We start from the raw sequence: 21818 nt of genomic DNA on the forward strand, positions 1-21818 counted from the left end.
GTCTAGAGGGGGAGACAAACACTTTTTAAAATAAATTACGGATATAGACGTAAACGCTGTGAGGTTAAGTGGGAGGGGAATATCACGGGCTTAAAAGGGACAAGAGACGACAACGCGGAAGGTGGAGGGAAGAAGCAGCGTGGCCTGCTGGGTGGACCCCGGGTCTGGAGTCAGAAAGACCTGGGTTCCAATCCCGGCTCCGCCGCTTGTCTGCTGTGTGACCTTGGACAGCCACTTCACGTCTCTGGACCTGTCAAATGGGGATTAAGACTGTGAGCCCCATGTGGGACAGGGACTGTGTACGACCTGATTACCTTGGATCTACCCGGTGCTCAGTACAGTGCCTGGCGCAGAGTAAGCGCTTAACAAATACCATTTTAAAAAAAATGAAGGGACTTGAGGGCTTATTTGGGGAACGTTACTTGGGGGAGGTGGGCGTTTAATAATGCTTTGAAGGTGGGGAGCGTGATGGACTGGTGTGGGGCTGGAGGTCCAGGGCCGTGTCCCCGCTTAGAGAAGTCGGGGGACGCGTCCGCTCCGCTCCGGGCTGGAGTTGGGGCCAAACAGCAGCAAAGCCGCGGGCATCCGTGCCCTCCCCTGCTCGTCTTGGTCCCCGCTGGTCCGGACCCCAGGCTGACTGCCCGTTGGGGCGAGAGAGGGGACAGGACAGGGCAGTGGGCCTGTCCCGGGGCTTTCTGGACGGAAAGGCAGTAGCCGCTGGGCCTTCCTGGGCGTCTGGCTAAAGCCCGGCCTCAGCTCCGCAGCACAATCACCTGCGATCCTCTTTTTCCACTGCTACGTTAAACGCTTACTAGGTGCCAGACGCTGTGTTAAGCGCTGGGATAGATCCAAGCTCCTTTCACAGCGGGGGAGTGCGGGTCTTCCTGCTCTGCTCCGTGACCACCCCGCCAAGTCCTCGCAGCGGGGGCGAGGCGGACCGGATCGGTCCCGACGCGCTCGAAGTCGTCGGGCGGAGCGGGGCAGGGCAGAGGCCCCCGGACCGTGGATTTCAATCAATCAATCAATCAATCAATCAATCAATCGTATTTATTGGGCGCTTACTATGTGCAGAGCACTCTACTAAGCGCTTGGGAAGTACAAATTGGCAACACATAGAGACAGTCCCTACCCAACAGTGGGCTCACAGTCGTATTTATTGAGCGCTTGCTGTGTGCAGAGCACCGTAGTAAGCGCTCGGGAAGTACAAATCGGCCGCCCCCGCCCGCCCCATGCCACGTCGAGCTTCCTCGGCCGTGGCCCGGAGCGGGGGCCGCGGAGGGACCGGCCCGGGGCGACGGTCCGGCCCCGGCCGCGCTGAGCTCCGCTGTTTCCTCCCTGCAGCTGAGAACCAAGCTGTCTTCCCAGGAGATCCAACAGTTCGCCATGCTGCTCCACGAGTACCGCAACGGGGCCTCCATCCACGAGTTCTGCATCAATCTGCGGCAGCTCTACGGCGACAGCAGGAAGTTCCTGTTGCTAGGTGAGCCCGAGACGGAGGGGGGGGGGACCGTGCCGGGGGTCTCCGAGCCCCCAGACCCGCGGCCACGCTCGGCCTCTGGCTTCCCGGGTGCCGCCTGGGCCGATCCCTGACCTCTTGGATCCTAATAATGCTTAACAAATGCTTAACAAATGCCATCATTATTATTATTATTAATAATAATAATAATGATGGCATTTATTAAGCACTTACTATGTACAAAGCACCGTTCTAAGCGCTGGGGAGGTTACAACGTCATCCCCATTTTACAGATGAGGGAGCTGAGGCCCAGAGAAGTGAAGTGCTTGCCCACAGTCCCACAGCTGACAATTGGCAGAGCCGGGATTTGAACCCATGACCTCCGACTCCAAAGCCCGGGCTCTTTCCACTGAGCCACGCTGCTCCTCCAAGAGTCGAGCACTGTAGTGAGCGCCCGGGAGGGAACAGCGCAGTACAGACGGGAGACACGATCCCTGCCTGAAGGAGTTTGCAGCTTAAGGTGCTGTTTTGTTTTTGGTTTCAGTAATCGTGGTATTTGTTAAGCACTTACTACGTGGCCGGGCACTGTAGTAAGCGCTGGGGTGGATACAAGCAAATCGGGTAGCACGCGGTCCCTGTCCCATGTGGGGAATCACAGTCTTAATCCCCATTGTACAGATGAGGTCATCGAGGCACAGAGAGGTGAAGTGATTTGTTTGAGGTCACGCAGCGGACAAGTGGTGGAGCCAGGATTAGAAGCAGCGTGGCCCCGTGGAAAGAGCCCGGGCTTTGGAGTCAGGGGTCATGGGTTCAAATCCCAGCTCTGCCAATTGTCAGCTGTGTGACTTTGGGCAAGTCACTTCACTTCTCTGGGCCTCAGTTCCCTTATCTAGAAAATGGGGATTAACACTGTGAGCCCCCCATGGGACAACCTGATCTCCTTGTAACCTCCCCAGCGCTTAGAACAGTGCTTTGCACATAGTAAGCGCTTAATAAAAGCCATCATTATTATTATTGGGAGTCAGAGGTCGTGGGTTCTAATCCCAGCTCCTCCACTTGTCTGCTGTGTGACTTTGAGCCAGTCACTTAACTTCTCTGGGCCTCAGTTCCCTCATCGGTAAAATGGGGATGAAGACTGTGAGCCCCATGTGGGACAATCTGATTACTTTGTATCCCCCCCAGCGCTTAGAACAGTGCTTTGCACACAGTAAACGCTTAACAAATGCCATCATCATTATTATTCTTATTATTAAACCAATTTTTTTAGGGTATTGAAGCACTTACTATGTGCCAGGCTCTGTATTACGCGCTGGGGAAGGTACGGGATAATCGGTTTAGACACAGTGCCCCTCCCACATGGGGCTCACGTTCTTAACCCCCGTTTTACAGATGAGGTCACTGAGGCACAGAGAAGGGAAGTGACTTGCCCAGGGTCACACAGCAGACGACTGGCAGAGCCGATCAGAACCTGGGTGCAGCAACTCCCAGGCCCGAGGTGTTTCCCGGTGGTGTTTTGGCCTGGGTTTCTTCACCTTCTCCTCACAGCCTTGTAACTAAAAGTCCCTTTTTTAACCCCTCTTGGGGCCGTTCATTCATTCATTCATTCATTAAATCGTATTTATTGAGCGCTTACTGTGTGCAGAGCACTGGACTAAGCGCTTGGGAAGTACAAGTTGGTAACATATAGAGACGGTCCCTACCCAATCAGGGGCTCACTGTCTAGAAGGGGGAGACAGACAACAACACATATGAACAAAATAAAATAAATAGAATAGTAAATACGTACAAGAGTAAATATGCACTCTGTGTAAATATGTAATATGTAAAATATATAAATATGTACGTTGTGAGGATTGGCCTAAAGATGCCCTGGAAAAGCTTGCCCCTGAGAAGCCGAGTGGCCCTGTGGAAAGATTTATTACAGATTTATTACTCTATTTATCTTACTTGTGCATATTTACTATTCTGTTTATTCTGTTAATGATGTGCATTTAGCTTTAATCCTATCTGTTCAGACGTCTTGACACCCGTCCACTTGTTTTGTTTTGTTGTCTCGCCCTTCTAGACTGTGAGCCCACTGTTGGGTAGGGACCGTCTCTGTATGTTGCCGACTTGGACTTCCCAAGCGCTTAGTACAGTGCTCTGCACACAGTAAGTGCTCAATAAATACAATTGATGATGATGATGATGATATGTTGCCGACTTGTACTTCCCAAGCGCTTAGTCCAGTGCTCTGCACACAGTAAGCGCTCCATAAATACGATTGAAGGAATGAACGAATGGGAAATGTCACAGGAGGACGTGGTAAAGCAGCATGGCTCAGTGGAAAGAGCCCGGGCTTTGGAGTCAGAGGTCATGGGTTCGAATCCCGGCCCCGCCACATGTCTGCTCTGTGACTTTGGGCAAGTCACTTCACTTCTCTGAGCCTCAGTTACCTCATCTGTAAAATGGGGATTAAGACTGTGAGCCCCAACTGGGACAACATGATCACCTTGTAGCCCCCCCAGCAATTAGAACAGTGCTCTGCACATAGTAAGTGCTGAACAAGTGCCATTATTATTATTATTATTATTATTATTATTATTATTATTATTATTACTGTCCCTAAATTGAAAAAGAAGGGGCCCCAATGCCCACCAGGGGGCGCCCTTTGCTCCTTGGCAGGATCGACTGATGATGCTAAAAAAGAGGCCAAATCCAAAAGGGAGAATCAATCAATCAATCAATCAGTCAATCAATCGTGTGTGCAGAGCACTGTACTAAGCGCTTGGGAAGTCCAAGTTGGCAACATATAGAGACAGTCCCTACCCAACAGTGGGCTTACAGTCTAGAAGGGGGAGACAGAGAGCAAAACAAAACATATTAACAAAATAAAATAAATAGAATAGCTATGTACAAGTAAAATAAATAAATAGAGTAATAAATCCATACAAACATATATACAGGTGCTGTGGGGAAGGGAAGGGGGTAAGGCGGAGGGATGGAGAGGGGGACGAGGGGGAGAGGAAAGAGGGGGCTCAGTGTGGGAAGGCCTCCTGGAGGAGGTGAGCTCTCGGTAGGGCCTTGAAGGGAGGAAGAGGGCTAGTTTGGCGGATGGGCAGAGGGATTGGGGGCATTGCAGGCCAGGGGGATGACGGGGGCCGGGGGTCGATGGCGGGATGGGCGAGAACGAGGTACGGTGAGGAGGTGAGCGGCAGCAGAGGAGCGGAGGGTGCGGGCTGGGCTGGAGAAGGACAGAAGGGAGGTGAGGGAGGAGGGGGCCAGGGGATGGACGGCCTTGAAGTCCAGGGTGAGGAGCTGAGGCAGTGTCCGGCCTGGCCCTGGGGCACCCAGAGATCCCAGCGTTGCCCGCCTGGGTCCCTGGGCCAGTAGAGAAGCAGCGTGGCTCAGTGGAAAGGGCCCAGGCTTTGGAGTCAGAGGTCATGGGTTCAGATCCCGGCTCCTCCACTTGTCTGCTGTGCGACTTTGGGCAAGTCACTTCACTTCTCTGGGCCTCAGTTCCCTCATCTGGAAAATGGGGATAAAGACCGTGAGCCCCACGTGGGGCAACCTGATTACCTTGTACCCACCCCAGCGCTTAGAACAGGGCTTGGCACGTAGTAAGCGCTTAACAAATACCAACATTATCGTTATTATTACTGTCCGCTGTGTGACTTTGGGCAAGTCACTTCACTTCTCTGGGCCTCGGTTCCCTCCTCTGTCAAATGGGGGTGAAGACTGGAAACCCCCCGCGGGACAACCCGATCACCTTGTAACCTCCCCAGCGCTGACAGCAGTGCTTGGCACATAGTAAGCGCTTAATAAATGCCGCCATGATTGTTATTGTTATTACGGGGAGGAAGCGGGAAGGGCCCGGGAAGCCGCCGGGCATGGGTACGGGGCCCCGTCGCCCTCCCCGCCGGGCAGGGGGCCCGGTCCGCCGCCCCCTGCCCCAGCGACCCGTGTCCCGCCAGGTCTCAGGCCCTTCATCCCGGAGAAGGACAGCCAGCATTTCGAGAACTTCCTGGAGACGATCGGGGTGAAGGACGGGCGGGGCATCATCACGGACAGCTTCGGGCGGTACCGGCGGGCCATGAGCACCGCCTCCAACTCCACCAGCAACGGCAACGGGGCCACGGGCAGCTCGGACGACCAGTCGGCCCCCTCAGAGGGCGACGAGTGGGACCGCATGATCTCGGACATCAGCAACGACATCGAGGCGCTGGGCTGCAGCATGGATCAGGACTCCTCGTGAGGAAGGGCCCGCCGGGGGGGACCGGGACTCGCCTCCCGCCCCCCGTCCCCGTCCGTCGCGGGCCCCCGGGGGGCCGGCCCCCCGCCACCGCCCCTCGGGAGGGCTGGCGGGGGGCGCGGGGCCCTGCTACCGTGAAGGGGTGAGCGCGGCGGGAACGGGCCGAGGGGCCGAGCGGCGTCGCCACGGTCCAAACTGGCCCAGCCGAGAGACGGCGGGGCCGGCCTCGGCCTGGCCGAGAAGCAGCAGCCTTGCTAGGAAACCATGAACCGTTTACAGTTTTGCACAGGATCGTTCCCATCCTAGCAGCTCAGAGACTGGCGGGGTTTGGGGGTGGGTTTTTTTGGGGTTTTTTTTTTTTGTAATGAAGTTTACCACAATGTGAATAATTTAAACCTCTCGCCGTCAGACACATTTCGAATCCCAATCCGAAGGCTGGGCGCGCGGGTGCTGAGCCGCCGCATCTTGCCGGGGCGGTTGGGTGAGGCCAGGGCACTGCCCGCCCCGTCTCCCGGAGCCAGGGCGAGGGGCAGGGGGGCACTTAGGCCCTGGAGACAGAACGGGGAGGCGGAGGGGTTTGGGGGAACTCCAGGCTCCCTGAGATCTGGGGCGCCCACCCCCTTCCCCCTCTCCACCCCCCGACCCCGCCGTAGCGAGATCCAGGGGCCCCCCCGCGAAGCGCAGGACGACGCGGGTGAAGAGCCAGGGCACCATACGTTTGGGTTTATATATATACATATATATCTATGTGTGTATAGATATGTGTGTATTGTACAGGGAGTGTTGTATATAGGAGACGTGCTTATAAATACACTTATTTTTTTAAGCCATATTCCATGCCCAAACAGGCTGGCCGGACAGGGCCTGGGCTAGTAGCCCCGTTCGTTAATTTATACTCCAGGGTCCATTTTTTTTTACTCCTTTTTAGAGAAAACGTCCCAAGCCTCCGGCAGCAGGGGCAGGCGGACGCCGCTCCGTAGTTCTGGGGAACAAAGCGGGTCTCGCCGGGGGATAGGGAGGGGTCTCCTGCCAGCCCAGGATGGGACCCCCGCACGCGATCCCGGGACCACGGGGCCCGCGGCGGGAGGGAGGGCGGGCGGGCGGCCGCTTTACCGGTTCTCTTTTCTTTTCGCCAGCTGCCGGCCCCCTCCCCGGGAACCGGGGGGCCCCCACTGAGGCCAGAGCGGCTAGGACAACGCCAGCCTTTTGTCCCTTGCTGGAAGCCCAGTGGGTTAGGCCCCCTCGCCCCGTCAGCCTCCGCCCTTAAACCCTTTGGGGCCGGGAGACGGAATTTTTCTGGCTTTTCTGACCTGCCGGGCCCACTATTCCGCTCTCGGATCCCGGAACGCCAACACCCGGGTTGGGGGCACTAGTTGTGTCCATGTGGGGGAGAGATTGGCGTGCCACCCTGCCATGGAGGCCGGGAGCCCGCCTCCTTCCTCCTGAGCGGCCACATTCCCAGGTGCGACGGCCCGCTCCGGACCACCGAACTGGAGGGAGCTGGCGCCGTGGGCCCGTTCCCCCCACCCCGCCCCTCGAGACATTGGCACCTCTTCTCCAAGAGGTGCCCCCCTTCCTCGCCAGCGGGACTCCCTCCCCTTAGGGCTGGAGCAGGGGCCTGAGGTCTTGGGAATCTGGCTTCTCCCATCTCGGATGCCCTCGGGGAGGCCTGGCACTCCCCGAGGTAACGGGCGCCCAACCAGTCCCGTCGGGCGCACGCTAGGGCCGGGCCCGCTTCTGCCCTAAGCCCGAGGTTGGTTGGGGCAGAGTCAGGCTGAGAGAGAGCGGGGGCACCGGGTGGGTCCATGGCCACAATGGCTGGTGCCCAGGGGCCACGGGGGGTGGTCTTAGATGCCGGCCCCACGAGAAGCTGGATTTTTTTTTAGGTTCTATCCTGGCCCCCCGGGCACAAGCCTTCTGGAGGGTGTGCCTTGCCCTGGCCAACCCTCACCTGCTTCTGATGAGGGCTGGGGTGGTGGTGGGGGGGACAGGAATGAATGTCAGGGCTGCCTTTATTTTTGATAACGACTGTATATGCAAATAGGGCCCGCAGGGAAGGGGCAGAGAGGGGAAGCCCGGCGGCGGGGGCGCTCAGGGAGGGGAGGTGCCACCAAAGATGCCCCCGAACTTTAATGTGGGGTCCCCTTTACCGTCCTGGGCTTGCCCCCGTTTTGTACGTGTGCCGTCCGGCCGGAGTATCGGTTGCAGGTGAAGAAAGAATCCCACCCCTCGCCCCCCGGCCCAGGATTTGGGGCTCGCCCTGGGCCCGGGGGGAGGATGGGGATGGCCAGGGTGGACACCCCGAGGGAGAGGAGGAGGACGGGGCGGGCGGAGAGGTCAATCCCCTGCCCCCGGGGGTGGGCCGGGTCTGTCTCCCCCTCTAGACTGGAAGCTCGTCGCGAGCAGGGAGCGGGTCTGCCAACTCTGTTGTATTGTACTCTCCCAAGCGCTTAGCCCAGTGCTCTGCACCTAGCAAGCGCTCAATAAATACCATTGGTTGATGGATCGATTGATTAAGCGCTGTGCCGGCCCGGAACCGGGGGGGCGGGCGGGGGTTGGGGCTGAGGGAGGGGCTGGGACCCTCTCAGTGGCAAGAGCCCGGGCTTTGGAGTCAGAGGTCATGGGTTCGAATCCCGGCTCCACCCATTGTCAGCTGACTTTGAGCAAGTCACTTAACTTCTCTGGGCCTGTAACCTCATCTGGAAAATGGGGATGAAGACTGTGAGCCCCCCGTGGGACAACCTGATCACCTCGTAACCTCCCCAGCGCTTAGAACAGTGCTCGGCACATAGTAAGCGCTTAATAAATGCCACTATTATTATAACCCTCCTCCCCGTCTCTCCCACGCCCAGCTTACCTGGGCCCGAGGGGTGTCGTCGGCTCCCCTCCCCTCCCTCCCCCTCCCCGCCCCGGTCCCGCGGCTCCGTCGCCGGTTGAGAGGAGGATGAGGGAGACCTCGGCCGTAGCAGCAGGGGGTGAATACAGGTTTATTGAGCAGTGCCAAGAGAGAAGGCGGAGGGCACCGGGGGAGGGGACCGAGAGGCCGGGTCGAACGGCGGCTACATGGTCAGCTCCTGCAAGACAAGGGGGGGCGAAGGCCGGTCAGGCCCCGGACCCCGGACAGGCCCGAGGCCGCCCCGCCGTCCCTCCCCGGGCCCCCTGCCCCTCCTCACCATGATGGCATTGACGATGTCGTTGTTGTTGTGTCTCAGGGCGCGCACGGCCTTGGCCCGCGACACGTTGGCCTGAGCCATGACCAGCTCGATGTCCCGCACCTCCAGCCCCGTCTCGTCCACCTGCGACAGAGGGGAGACGGGCGGGGGGGGTGGGGCGCTCGGGACTCCGGACCGCGTACTCAACGAGTCGTCCCCTCCCTCCATCCCGGGTGGCGGAGAGCGGAGGTGGTCGGCGAGGACCGACAGAGAGCCAGGGCCCCGGCCCTCTGAGGGGGGCTCCTCCCGTTATTTCCACCGGCCCCGGACGCCAGGTAAGGGGCGGGCCAGCTCACCTCCTCCTCCTCCTCCTCCTCCTCGCTGTCCTCCTTGCCGCCGAGGCCGGGGGCCGCCTCGGTGATGAGCGGCGAGGGTTCGGCCGGGACCTTGAACTTGTCGGCGGCCGCCTTGTGCGCTTGCTGGGACAGGTCCTCGATCTGGAGGGTCGGAGGACGGTGGGGGGGACTCAGTCACCGGCCGGGGAGGGGGCGGCGGGACGGGGCGGGGGGAAGGGGAAGGAGGGCGGGGTCCCCGGGGGCACCCGCTGACCTTGGCCTCGCCGAAGACGATGTAGATGTCGGAGGCCGGGCTCTTGAACACGTCGGGCTTGGTGATGACGAACAGGATGTTCTTGGACTTGCGGATGGTGATGCGGGAGACCCCGTGGATCTGCCTCAGCCCCAGCTTGGACATCGCCTGGGGAGGAGGGAGGAGGAGGGAAGGGTTCCTTGCCGGCGGGGCCTAGCCCAGCGGGATGGGGACGCGGGAGACCCCGTGCCCCGGCCCGGCTTTGTCACGGCCTGAGACGAGGAGGGAGGGTTTCGGGGGCCGATCCTGGCGTGATGGGGGCAGGGCCCAGCCCGGGGGTCCCAACAGACAGAGGGTCCCCCCTCGGTCCCCACCATCGGCTTCGGGGCCTGGTCCCCGGAGGGGTCACCCACCTTCCGGGCCTTCTTCTCGCTGCGGCTCTGCTTGGCCCGGCTGATGGCCTCCTCCCCGCTGCCCGGGGACTGGGCCGGCTGGGCCTGCCCGGGGGGGAAACGGGTGTTAGCGGCAGCCCCCAACTCAGGCTCAGCGGCGGGCTACTTCCCTCCTCCCCCCCACGACCCCCACCACGGCCAAGGAGACGGCTGGAGTGGCTCAACAACAGCCCCCCACCACCACATGGCACCCCACTTTCCTGACCCTCTAGTTTCCTGACACCCAGAGAGTCGTCCAGCCCCAAACCACTCCCTCACCCCCACCTTCTTCCATTCCGAAAGGGGAACCTGACAGGCCAAACGCAGAAAGTTCCGCTCAATTCCTGCCCTCGGCGAGCTTACAACCAGCCCGCGGGTGGTTCCTGGGCTGAGGGGAACAGCGCTCTCGTGCCAGGAGGACAACCTGACTCCGGCCCCTTTGCTCTTGGTGACCAAGTGCAGGTTTTCAATACACCACCCACAAAATCCCTCCACCCAGAGCTCGCCTTGGCCACCACCACTCCCTCGACACCCCCCTGCTAGGCCCCGGAAACACAAGCAACCGCCCGGGGCGGCCGGCCGGCGCCCGAGTCGAGGCCCGGTGGTTCAGAGCAGGCCTACTAGGCCAGTCCGGTGGTGGGTCTGGGTGGTCTCCCTGCTCCCTAGGGGTGGGGAGGCACCCATTAGGGTGGGCAGTACCTGGGACGATGCCGTCCGCGGCCCTGAAACGTCCGGCTCCTCCAGCTCCGGGAGGGACTCGCCATTGCTCTCCGAGTCGTTGCAAGAACCTGAGGGATGGCCGGACGGATGGACAGAGGCGGCGCAGGTGTGGGCCGGGGCAGCCCGGACACTCCCGTCCCTTACGCTCCCAGCCGGACCCCGCCGGGTGAACCCCGGCAGTGGGCGACTCCGGGTGTCCCCTGCCCGCCGCCGGCCTCCCTCGGGGACCGCGGTCCCGCCCGCGACGGTCACTCACCTCTGTGGTTGGGGAGGGCGCGGGGGGGGCGGCCTGCGAGCCCCCGGGCCGGGGCGAGGAGTCAGCCCGGCCGCCTGGCGCAGCTCTTCCAGTTCCGGGCAGCGGTCGGCCGGCTCCGCCTCGCTGGACGAGCTGGACTCGGACTGCACCGACCCGCACGGGGGCAACCGCTCCGGGCCTGGCCAGGAGAGAGACAGGGCCGGAGGCGGGGGTCAGGCCGTGGGCCCGCCCAACTTCCCCACCCCTGCCATTCACCCACCTCCCTGCCCACAGTCGGCCGGCCGGCACCCCCTTACCTTCCATGTGCGTCCGGGGCAGAGGAACCAGAGCCCCCGGGCCGCTCTCCTCCCCGTGGGTGGCGGCCGGGGCCCGAGAGGCAGGGCAGGCGGGGGCACCGGGAGGCACTTGGCTGGGCGCTGGGGGTGCCGGGCCCCCCCGGGGCCTGGAGTCCCGCCGAGGCGGCGGCGGGGGCCTGGGGGCCGCGGCTCCCGGGGGAGAGCTGCCCTCCGGAAGTGCCTTCGGGCCCTGGTCTTTGGCTTGAGGTCGCGGGGGGCAGGACCCCCCTTGGGGGGCCGCCTTGGAGCCGGGGGTCTTGGGGCAGGGGGTCAGCGGGGGGCCAGCCCCGGCTTGGGGCCCGCTCGGAGCCTTCGGGGGGTGGGACGGGGGAGACCCCGCTCTCCTCTCTGCGGCCTCCCCCTTCCCAGGCCGAGGGGCGGGAGAGGCCGAGGGGGCCGGGGCTGCTTTCCCTGAGACAGCCCGGGCGGGACGGGCGGAGGGCTCGGGGGGCACTGCCCCCTTCGCCTCCGCCTCCTCCTGCACCCAGACTGGAGGCATCGGCGGCTCCTTATTGCGGGGGGCGGGGGAAGGACCAGCTCGGGGGGGCTTCTGACCTCTGTTGGGGGGAGGTTTCTGGGCTCTGTTGGGAGCGGGCTGGGATCCAGTGGTGGGGGGCTTTTGAACTATGGTGGGAGAGGGCTGCGGCCCAGCGGGGGGAGGTTTCTGAGCTCTGTTGGGAGGGGGCTGCGGCCCAGGAGGGGGAGGTTTCTGAACTTTGTTGGGTGGGAGCTGGGGACCGGTCGGGGGGGGTTTCCGACCTTTGTTGGAAGGGGGCTGGGGACCTGTCGGGGGAGGTTTCTCAACTTTGTTGGGAGGGGGCTGGGGTCCGGTGGGGGGGGGTTTCTGACCTTTGTTGGGAGGGGGCTGGGGTTCAGTCGTGGGGGGTTTCTGAACTTTGTTGGGAGCGGGCTGGGGTTCAGTCGTGGGGGGTTTCTGACCTTTGTTGGGAGGGGCCTGGGATCTGGTGGTGGGGGGTTTCTGACCTTTGTTGGGAGGGGGCTGGGGTCCGGTGTGGGGAGGTTTCTCAACTTTGTTGGGAGGAGGCTGGGGTCCGGTCGTGGGGGGTTTCTGAACTTTGTTGGGAGCGGGCTGGGGACTGGTGGGGGGAGGTTTCTGAACTTTGCTGGGAGGGGGCTGGGGTCCGGTGTGGGGAGGTTTCTCAACTTTGTTGGGAGGAGGCTGGGGTCCGGTGGTGGGGGGTTTCTGAACTTTGTTGGGAGCGGGCTGGGGACTGGTGGGGGGAGGTTTCTGAACTTTGCTGGGAGGGGGCTGGGGTTCAGTAGTGGGGGGTTTCTGAACTTTGTTGGGAGGGGGCTGAGGACCGGTGCGGGGAGCTTTCTGAACTTTGTTGGGAGGGGGCTGGGGTTCAGTCGTGGGGGGTTTCTGAACTTTGTTGGGAGGAGGCTGGGGTCCGGTCGCGGGGGACTTCTGAACTTTGTTGGGAGGGGGCTGGGGTTCAGTCGTGGGGGGTTTCTGAACTTTGTTGGGAGGAGGCTGGGGTCCGGTGGGGGGGGGTTTCTGAACTTTGTTGGGAGGAGGCTGAGGTCCGGTGGGGGAAGGTTTCTGAACTTTGTTGGGAGGGGGCTGGGATTCAGTAGTGGGGGGTTTCTGAACTTTGTTGGGAGGAGGCTGGGGTCCGGTGGGGGGAGGTTTCTGAACTTTGTTGGGAGGGGGCTGGGATTCAGTAGTTGGGGGTTTCTGAACTTTGTTGGGAGGAGGCTGGGGTCCGGTGGTGGTGGATTTCTGAACTTTGTTGGGAGGGGTCTGGGGCCCGGTGGTGGGGGGTTTCTGAACTTTGTTGGGAGGGGGCTGGGGTCCGGTCGTGGGGGGTTTCTCAACTCTGTTGGGAGGGGGCTGCGGCTGGGCGGTGGGGGTTTTCTGAACTTTGTTGGGAGGGGGCTGGGGTCCGGTCGTGGGGGGGTTTTCAACTCTGTTGGGAGGGGGCTGCGGCTGGGCAGTGGGGGTTTTCTGAACTTTGTTGGGAGGGGCCTGGGATCTGGTGGTGGGGGGTTTCTGACCTTTGTTGGGAGGGGGCTGGGGCCCGGTGGGGGGCGGTTTCTCAACTCCGTTGGGAGGGGGCTGGGGTCCGGTGGTGGGGGATTTCTCAACTCCGTTGGGAGGGGGCTGTGGCCCAACGGCGGGGGGTTTCTGAACTCTGTCAGAAGGGGGTTGGGGTCCAGCGGTGAGGGGTTTCTCAATTCTGTTAGGAGGGGGCTGCGGCCCGGCGGTAGGGGATTTCTGAACTTTGTTGGGAGGGGGCTGTGGGCCAGAGGTGGGAGGTTTCTGGGGCCCAGCGACGGGGGGCTTCTCAGCTCTGTCGGGAGGAGGTTGGGGCCTAGTGGCATTAGATTTCTCAACTCTGTTGGGAGGGGGCTGCGGCCCAGCGATGGGGGGTTTCTCCGCTCCGCTGACAGGGGTTGAGGGTCCAGAGGTGCGGGGTTTCTGACCTCTGCTTGGAGGGGGATGGGGTCCAGTCGGGGGAGGTTTCTCAACTAGGTTGGGAGGGGGTGAGGGCCCAGAGCTGGGGGGTTTCTGAACTATTTTTTTTGGGAGGGGTGGCTGGGGAGCTGCAAGGGTTGGGGGGGTCTGAAATGGACTGGGAGGGGCCTGGGGGGCATCGGGGGAGTGGGGTGGTGAGGGGCCAAAGCTGGGGAGTTTCTTCACCTGACTGGGAGGGACCTGGGGGTTTTCAGGAGGGCAGGGAGGTGAGGGCCCTGGGGCCGGGGGGTTCTGAGCAGGACCAGAAGAATGGGGGGTCTTGGGGGAGCAGGGAGGTGAGGGCCCTGGGGCGGGAGGTTTCTGAGCAGGGCCAGAAGAATGGGGGGTCTTGGGGGAGCAGGGAGGTGAGGGCCCTGGGGCGGGAGGTTTCTGAGCAGGGCCAGAAGAATGGCAGGTCTTGGGGGAGCAGGGAGGTGAGGGCCCTGGGGCGGGGGGTTTCTGAGCAGGGCCAGAAGCATGGGGGGTCTTGGGGGAGCAGGGAGGTGAGGGCCCTGGGGCGGGGGGTTTCTGAGCAGGACCAGAAGACTGGGGGGTCTTGGGGGAGCAGGGAGGTGAGGGCCCTGGGGCGGGAGGTTTCTGAGCAGGGCCAGAAGAATGGCAGGTCTTGGGGGAGCAGGGAGGTGAGGGCCCTGGGGCGGGGGGTTTCTGAGCAGGGCCAGAAGCATGGGGGGTCTTGGGGGAGCAGGGAGGTGAGGGCCCTGGGGCGGGGGGTTTCTGAGCAGGACCAGAAGACTGGGGGGGTCTTGGGGGAGCAGGGAGGTGAGGGCCCTGGGGCGGGGGGTTTCTGAGCAGGATCAGGAGAGGGCTGGGAGGTCTCAGGAGGACAGGGGGGTGAGGGCCCTAGGGCAGGGGGTTTCTGAGCCGGTAGTGACAGCCCAGGGGGCAGGGGGGTCTCAGGAGGGCAGGGGGGTGAGGGCCCTGGGGTGGGGGGTTTCTGAGCAGGACCAGGAGAGGGCTGGGGGGTCTCAGGAGGGCAGGAGGGTGAGGGCCCTGGGGTGGGGAGTTTCTGACCTTGTAGTGGCAGCCCAAGGGTCAGGGGGCTCTGAGGAAAGAGGGGCCGGGCCGGGGGAGGAGCCTCCACACACAGGGGAAGCTGCCCCGGCTCCGAGCCGGCGGCCTCCCCGAGCCGGCCCGGCCGGCCTCCGAGGCGGGGGGCCGCGGGCTCGGCGGCAGCGGGGGCGGCTCGATGCGGGGGGCCGCCGGGGGAGGCCGAGGCGGGAGCCTCTCGGGGGGAGCGGGCGGAGGGAGGCCGGAGGCCGGGAGGAGAGGCTTCGGCCGGGAGGCTGGCGGCAGGGGCCCGAGGGCCGGCGGCAGCGGGGGTCTCCCGGGGCCCGGCCGCGGCTCCATCTCCTCCTGGCTCCTCCCGGGCCTCGGGAGACCCCCCGGGCCGGCTCCGCTCCTCCGGATGGCCACAGGCACCCCTCTCTCCGGCGCTCAGAGGCGGAGGGCTCGGGGTCCCGGGCGGGGCCGTCGGCTCGGGGTCCCTGTCAGGGGGAGACGGCCCCGGCGCTCGCTCCTCGGAGGGGTCTCCCGCGGCTCCCCTCGGCCCGGGGCCGGGCTCCGACGCCGGCCGCTCGGAGGCGGGAGGGGGCAGGGATGCCACGGGGCCATCCAGGCGGCTCTCTGCTTCACCCAGCCGGGGGTCGCTCTTCCGGGCCGGCTCGGCGTCCCCCGGGGCTCTCTCGGGAGAGCCCGGCCCAGCCTGGGCCTCCTTCTGGCCATCGGGGCCGGCTGCTTCACCCCGAGGGCTGGGCGGCGGGGGGACGCAGGGTCCCTCGCCTGCCAAGGTCCCCGACTCCCTGCCACCGGAGTCCGGGTCTCGCGCTTCCTCGAGGGCCCCCCGGGGCAGCGGTCGGGGCTCGTCGTCCGCGTCATCCGTGTCGTAGCAGGCGATGAGGCACTCTCCGGGCTCCGGCTCCCCCGCCTCCAGGGGCCACACCTCAGCCTCAGTCTCCTGGGGGCCGGGCTCCTCCGGCTTCGGCGTCGCCACAGTAACGGGCTCCGGCTCGACGGCGAGGCCTCGTCCTCGGGCCTGGGGCATCACGGTGGCAACGGACTCCGGGTCTGAGTTGAGGCCTAGTCCCTGGGCCTGCGGCGTCACCACGTCAGTGGGCTCTAGCCCTCGGGCGGGTGGCACTGCCGTGGCCAAAGGCTCCAGGCCTGTCAGGCCTGGTCCGTGGGCCCGTGGCATCGACGTGGCAATGGGCTCCGGGTTTAAGGCGAGGCCTGGTCCTTGGGCCTGTGGAGTCGTCAGGACAACGGACTCCGGGTCTGAGGCGAGGCCTACTCCCCGGGCCCGCGGCCCTGTCGTATCATCAGGCTCCTCTGCATCTAAGGTGAGACCTAGTCCTTGGGCCTGAGGCGTCGCCACGGCAACAGGCTCCGGGTCTAAGATGAGGCCCGGTCCTTGGGTCTGTGGCGTCGTCACGGCAATGGACTCGAGGCCTACTCCTTGGGCCTGTGGCTTCGTCACGGCCACGGGCTCCTGGTCTAGGGTGAGGCCTAGGTCTCGGACATGTGACACCATCGGGACAACGGGCTCCGGGTCTAAGGTGAGGTCCGGTCCTTGGGTCTGTGGCGTCGTCACGGCAGTAGGCTCCGGGTCTCGGGCGAGGCCCGGTCCTTGGGTCTGTGGCATCGTCACGGCAGTAGGCTCCGGATCTCGGGCGAGGTCCCGTCCTTGGGTCTGTGGCGTCGTCACGGCAATAGGCTCCGGGTCTAGGGCGAGGTCCGGTCCTTGGGTTTGTGGCATCTTCACGGCAATAGACTCTGGGTCTAGGAGGCCTGGTCCTTGGGTCTGTTGCGTCGTCACGGCAATAGACTCCAGGGCTAGGGCAAGGTCTGGTCCTTGGGTCTGTGGCGTCGTCACGGCAGTAGGCTCCGGGTCTCGGGCGAGGCCCAGTCCTTGGGTCTGTGGTGTCGTCACGGCAATAGGCTCCGGGTCTAGGGCGAGGCCCGGTCCTTGGGTCTGTGGCGTCTTCACGGCAATAGACTCTGGGTCTAGGAGGCCTGGTCCTTGGGTCTGTTGCGTTGTCACGGCAATAGGCTCCGGGTCTAGGGCAAGGTCCGGTCCTTGGGTCTGTGGCGTCGTCACGGCAGTAGGCTCCGGGTCTCGGGCGAGGCCCGGTCCTTGGGTCTGTGGCGTCGTCACGGCAGTAGGCTCCGGATCTAGGGCGAGGTCCCGTCCTTGGGTCTGTTGCGTCGTCACGGCAATAGGCTCCGGGTCTAGGGCGAGAGTCGGTCCTTGGGTCTGTGGCGTCATCACGGCAATAGACTCCGGGTCTAGGGCGAGGCCTGGTCCTTGGGTCTGTGGCGTTGTCACGGCAGTAGGCTCTGGGTCTAGGGCGAGGCCCAGTCCTTGGGTCTGTGGCGTCTTCACGGCAATAGACTCCAGGTCTAGGGCGAGGCCCGGTCCTTGGATCTGTTGCGTCGTCACGGCAATAGGCTCCGGGTCCAGAGCGAGGTCCGGTCCTTGGGTCTGTGGCGTCGTCACGGCAGTAGGCTCCGGGTCTAGGGCGAGAGTCGGTCCTTGGGTCTGTGGCATCTTCACGGCAATAGACTCCAGGTCTCGGGCGAGGCCCGGTCCTTGGGTCTGTTGCGTCGTCACGGCAATAGGCTCCGGGTCTAGGGCGAGGTCCTGTCCTTGGGTCTGTGGCGTCGTCACGGCAATAGGCTCCGGGTCTAGGGCGAGGTCTGGTCCTTGGGTCTGTGGCGTCGTCACGGCAGTAGGCTCCGGGTCTCGGGCGAGGCCCGGTCCTTGGGTCTGTGGCGTCGTCACGGCAGTAGGCTCCGGATCTAGGGCGAGGTCCGGTCCTTGGGTCTGTGCAGTCTTCACGGCAATAGGCTCCGGGTCTAAGGCTAGGCCCGGTCCTTGGGTCTGTGGCGTCGTCACGGCAGTAGGCTCCGGATCTAGGGCGAGGTCCGGTCCTTGGGTCTGTGGAGTCTTCACGGCAATAGGCTCCAGGTCTAAGGCTAGGCCCGGTCCTTGGGTCTGTGGCATCGTCACGGCAGTAGGCTCCAGATCTAGGGCGAGGTCCGGTCCTTGGGTCTGTGGCGTCGTCACGGCAATAGGCTCCGGATCTAGGGCGAGGTCTGGTCCTTGGGTCTGGGGCGTCGTCACGGCAACGGGCTCCTGGTCTAAGGTAAGGCCTAGTCCGTGGGCCTGTGACACGGTCATGACCACGGGCTCCAGGTCTAAGGTGAGGCCTAGTCCTTGGGGCTGTGGCGTCTTCATGGCAACGGGCTCCGGGCTTGAAGTGCAGCCTAGCCCTTGGGCCTGTGGCGTCATCGTGGCAACGGGTTCGGCGTCCAGCGGGTGGCCTAGTTCTTGGGACTCTGGCGTCGTCACGGCAATGGGCTCCGGGTCTAGGGTGCGGGCCAGTCCATGGGTCTGTGGCATCGTCAGGGCAACGGACTCTGGGCCTAAGGTGAGGTCTGGTCCTTGGGCCTGGAGCCAGGCCGCCACCTTCTCCTCCTCCTCCTCCTCTTCCTCCTCCTCCTCCTCTCCGGCGAGGGCAGGGGCGATGTCCACGGGGTCCCGGTAGGGCGCGGCAGCCCGGTCCGAGAGCAGCACCGGGATCTGGGCGTGGGGCTCCCCGCTGTACAGACGCTCGTCGTCCTCCCCGGCGTAGGAGGCCGAGTCGGAGTCGGAGGAGGCGGCCGACGTGTCGTCACGGTAGGCGAAGGCCTCGTCCGCGTCCTCGTGGATGGACGTCTCCGACAGTGACCGCAGGAAGGAGGCCGAGGAGCTGTCATCCTCGCCGCCCGCCTCGCCTCCCGGCCCCTGGGGCAGCAGCGTGATCTCCACCGAGTCCGCCTCGAAGATCAGGCTGCCCCGGAAGGTCAGCAGGGAGGCCGGGATCATCCGGTCGCTCCCGGGGAAGCCGGGCCGGGAGGAGGGGCCCCAGGAGGACCCGCTGCCCCGGGACGGGCTCGACTCGGACGAGGGGAGCCCCAGGGGCCCCGCCGGCAACGGCTCCGTGTCGTCCGAGTCCGAGGCCCCTCCCGGAAGGCTCTCCTCCCCCGACTCAACGCCCGAGACCGGGGAGAAGGAGCCCCCGTCCCCGCCGCGGCCGGAGAAATCCGGCCCCTCGTTCCCCCTCGGCAGGTTGGGGGACGGGGAGGAGGGGGGCGAGGAGGTGCAGGAGGAGGGGGGCGAGGAGGCCCAGCTCCCGCCCTCGGCCGTGACGTAGGAGCCGGAGGGGGAGGTGGGCGGGGAGCCGGGCCCCTCGGCCTCCACGTCGCCGGGCTCCCGACCGGGCCGGAGCAGGCTGGGCAGCAGCAGGGCGTGGGCCGCCTCGGTCGGGGTGGAGGGGGCCGTGAAGAACAGGTCGGGGTCCAGGCGGAGGAAAGGCACGGGGGGGTCTCCCTGAGTAAGCCGTTCGGGGGGCAGGCCCGGGTCGGCGGGCGGGTCGGGGGCGGCCCCTCCGGGGTCTGGCCCGCCGCCGCGGGTCTCCTCACCCATCACGATGCGGGGCTCCAGGGTCTCCAGCGCCGGGGGCTCCTCGGCGTGGCCCTTGGCGGGTCCCGGAGAGGGGCTGCACTCCCCCGGGGGGGCCCGGCCGGGAGCCGCGCCCCCGGCCGGCCCCGCGTCCGAGCTGGCCCCCTCGGGCTGGGGCCGCGCCTCCTGCTTGGCGGGCAGGAAGGCCAGGGGCAGGGCGGGCGGCACGGCCTCCAGGGGCGTCAAGTCCTTGGGCGACGGCAGGTCCCCGGAGGGGGTGGATGCGGCCGAGGCGGCGGCGGCATGGCGGGCCGGATCTGTGGAGAGAACCCCCGCGGAGAGGGGCGGTCAGAGATGCAGTCTGGGGGTGCCGTCTCCCCCGCTGCCCGGAAGCTCCTTGGGCACGGGGAACGTGTCTACCAACACGGATGTACGGCACCCGCCCAAGCGCTTAGTACAGTGCTCTGCACACGGTAAGAGCTCGCTCGAAACCACTGATTGATCGGGGCGGGGATGGTGTCTACCGAGACTAGTGCCATCGCGATGTCCTCTCCCAAGCCTCTCGCGCAGCGCTCTGCGCACGGTGAGCGCTCAATCGGTCACGGGCCCTTTGGGGACGCCCAGGGCTCAGAGCGGGAGGCCCGGCCGACGGGCTTCGGTGGGGAGACCGAGGCGCACGCACCCACCGAGCGGGCCAACAACCCCTGCCCGGCCCGTCCCCCGACCCCCCTCGTCCTCCTCCCCGTGGGGACCCAGGATGGGGCCACCCGCGCCCCGCCCGCCATCTCGGGCGAGGTCAGCGCTGACCCGGCTTCCCGCCACCCCACCTCAGGCCCGCTTCCCGCCTCGGGTGGCGGGCACGAGGACGGGCGGCGGCGGGTTCGGCTCCGGTCCCGCCCGGTCTAGGGCCCGGCCCTCTGCTGCAGGATGAGAAGGCAGGATCTGGGCCCCGGGGACCGGGCCGGGAGGGGAGGGGTGAGCGGGGAGGAGAGGAGAGGGGAGGGGAGGGGAGAGGCGGGCCAGCCAAGGGCCGAGGGAAGGGCCGGCCTGCGGCTCTACGACAGGGAGCCCAGCCGCTCCCTGACTCAGCACTTGCTACCCGCCCAGCTGGGACCAGCCAGCTCCTGGCCCCCCTTCCTCTTCCTCCTCCTCCTCCTCCTGCACACACACACACCCCCCAACCCGAAACAGCCGCTGCTTCCTCCTCATCCTCCAGGACCCCCACATCAGCTCAGGAGCCCTTCCTCCCGCAATCGGCCACACCCCAAGTCTCCTCTCGTATCTGCCCTCGGAGGGGCCGGGAGGAAGAGAGGAACGGCTGGCCGGGGGGAAGGTGGGGAGGTTGGGCGGAAGGATGGATGGATGGATGGATGGATGGATGGATGGATGGTGAATGGATGGATGGGCAAGCGGGAGGTAGAGGGGGATGCTGGGCAGGCGGGAGACAGGGAGGCTGGAAGGAAGAGGGATGGATGGATGGATGAATGGATGGATGGATGGATGGATGGATGGATGGATGGATGGTGAATGGATGGATGGATGAGCAAGCAGGAGGTAGAGGGGGATGCTGGGCAGGTGGGAGACAGGGAGGCTGGAAGGAAGAGGGATGAATGGATGGATGGATGGATGGATGGATGGATGGTGAATGGATGGATGGATGAGCAAGCGGGAGGTAGAGGGGAATGCTGGGCAGGCGGGAGACAGGGAGGCTGGAAGGAAGAGGGAGGATGGGCAGGTGGACGGAAGAAAGGAAGGATGGGCCAGCCAGCTCCCGGCCCCCCATCCTCCTCCGGAAGAAAGGAAGGATGGGCAGAGAGGTGGGAGAGAGGGAGGCCGGACTCCTGTGGAGCCAGGGCCCTGCCTGGGTTCCACTGACAGTCTCAGGGGGTCACCGAGAGGCACAAACAGCAGCAGCCGATCTCTCAAGATGAACGTGTTTCTGGGGGTCATCAATACCTGCCCGGCAACGAGCACCCCAGTGCCGACTTGAGGCCTCTTTCCCGCCACTCCCCCGCTCTTCTCCGCCCAGCCCGCAGCCCCCCGTTCAGCCAGTGCTCCGACCCGCTCCCCCTCCCCGGGTTCCCTTCTCCGGGTGGGAGTAAAGGGAGGCCCAGGATGGAGGGGCCTACAGCTTCACTTAGATGGGGCAGCGGTGGCCCCGAGGGGGAGAGCCGTGTCCAGGAGCCAGATGGCCGCCTGACTTCATTCATTCGTTCATTCAATTGTATTAATTGAGCGCTTACTATGTGCAGAGCACTGTACTAAGCGCTTGGAAAGTACAATTCAGCAGCAGAGACCATCCCTGCGCAGGACTGGTTCAAAGTATCAAAAGGGGGTTCTAATCTCCGTTCCACCCCTTCTCTGCTGTGGAGGTTCGGGCAAGTCACTTCACTTCTCTGTACCTCAGTTTCCACGGCTGCAAAACGGGGATTCCATACCAGCTCCCCCTCAGACTGCGAATCCCTTGTGGGGCTTGTTGATCTTGTCTCTACTCCAGCGCTTAGTACGGTGCTGGGCACTGAGGATGTACTTCATTCATTCATTCAATCGTATTTACGGAGCGCTTACTGTGTGCTTAAGGCGCACCACTGATTATTACTATTATTATCAGGCTGAGCAGCTGGGGGAGGGCACGGCTAGGGCGGGGTGGGGCAAGGGAGGGGTAAGTTTTGATTGATTGACCGATTAATTGAGAATGGCTGAATTCAA

The 21818-nt window shown here is 64.1% G+C and overlaps 2 protein-coding genes across 4 annotated transcripts in view; one reads left to right on the forward strand and one right to left on the reverse strand.

Annotated features, from left to right (window-relative positions):
- Positions 1-5771, forward strand: part of CCM2 (CCM2 scaffold protein) — a 61197-nt gene extending 55426 nt beyond the window's left edge. For all 3 annotated transcript variants that reach the window (XM_038755630.1, XM_038755629.1, XM_038755631.1), the window contains exons 9-10: positions 1342-1480; positions 5410-5771. In XM_038755630.1, coding sequence (XP_038611558.1) covers positions 1342-1480; positions 5410-5690 — 420 coding nt within the window. In that variant the 3' untranslated portion in view covers positions 5691-5771. The remainder of the gene's footprint in view (positions 1-1341; positions 1481-5409) is intronic.
- A 2875-nt stretch (positions 5772-8646) lies between these two features.
- Positions 8647-19894, reverse strand: LOC119936074 (NAC-alpha domain-containing protein 1-like). Its single transcript, XM_038755456.1, has 11 exons — positions 19792-19894; positions 14681-19426; positions 13835-14453; positions 11131-13325; positions 10835-11012; positions 10558-10723; positions 9841-9924; positions 9449-9595; positions 9196-9336; positions 8861-8983; positions 8647-8761 (listed from the first exon to the last, which is right to left on the reverse strand). Exons 1-11 carry the CDS (start codon positions 19892-19894, stop codon positions 8747-8749), a joined length of 8517 nt encoding a protein of 2838 aa, XP_038611384.1. The 3' UTR covers positions 8647-8746.
- Between the last annotated feature and the right edge of the window lie 1924 nt (positions 19895-21818).

Source organism: Tachyglossus aculeatus, chromosome 13 (genome assembly GCF_015852505.1).
Source record: "Tachyglossus aculeatus isolate mTacAcu1 chromosome 13, mTacAcu1.pri, whole genome shotgun sequence".
Taxonomy (NCBI): Eukaryota; Metazoa; Chordata; class Mammalia; order Monotremata; family Tachyglossidae; genus Tachyglossus; species Tachyglossus aculeatus.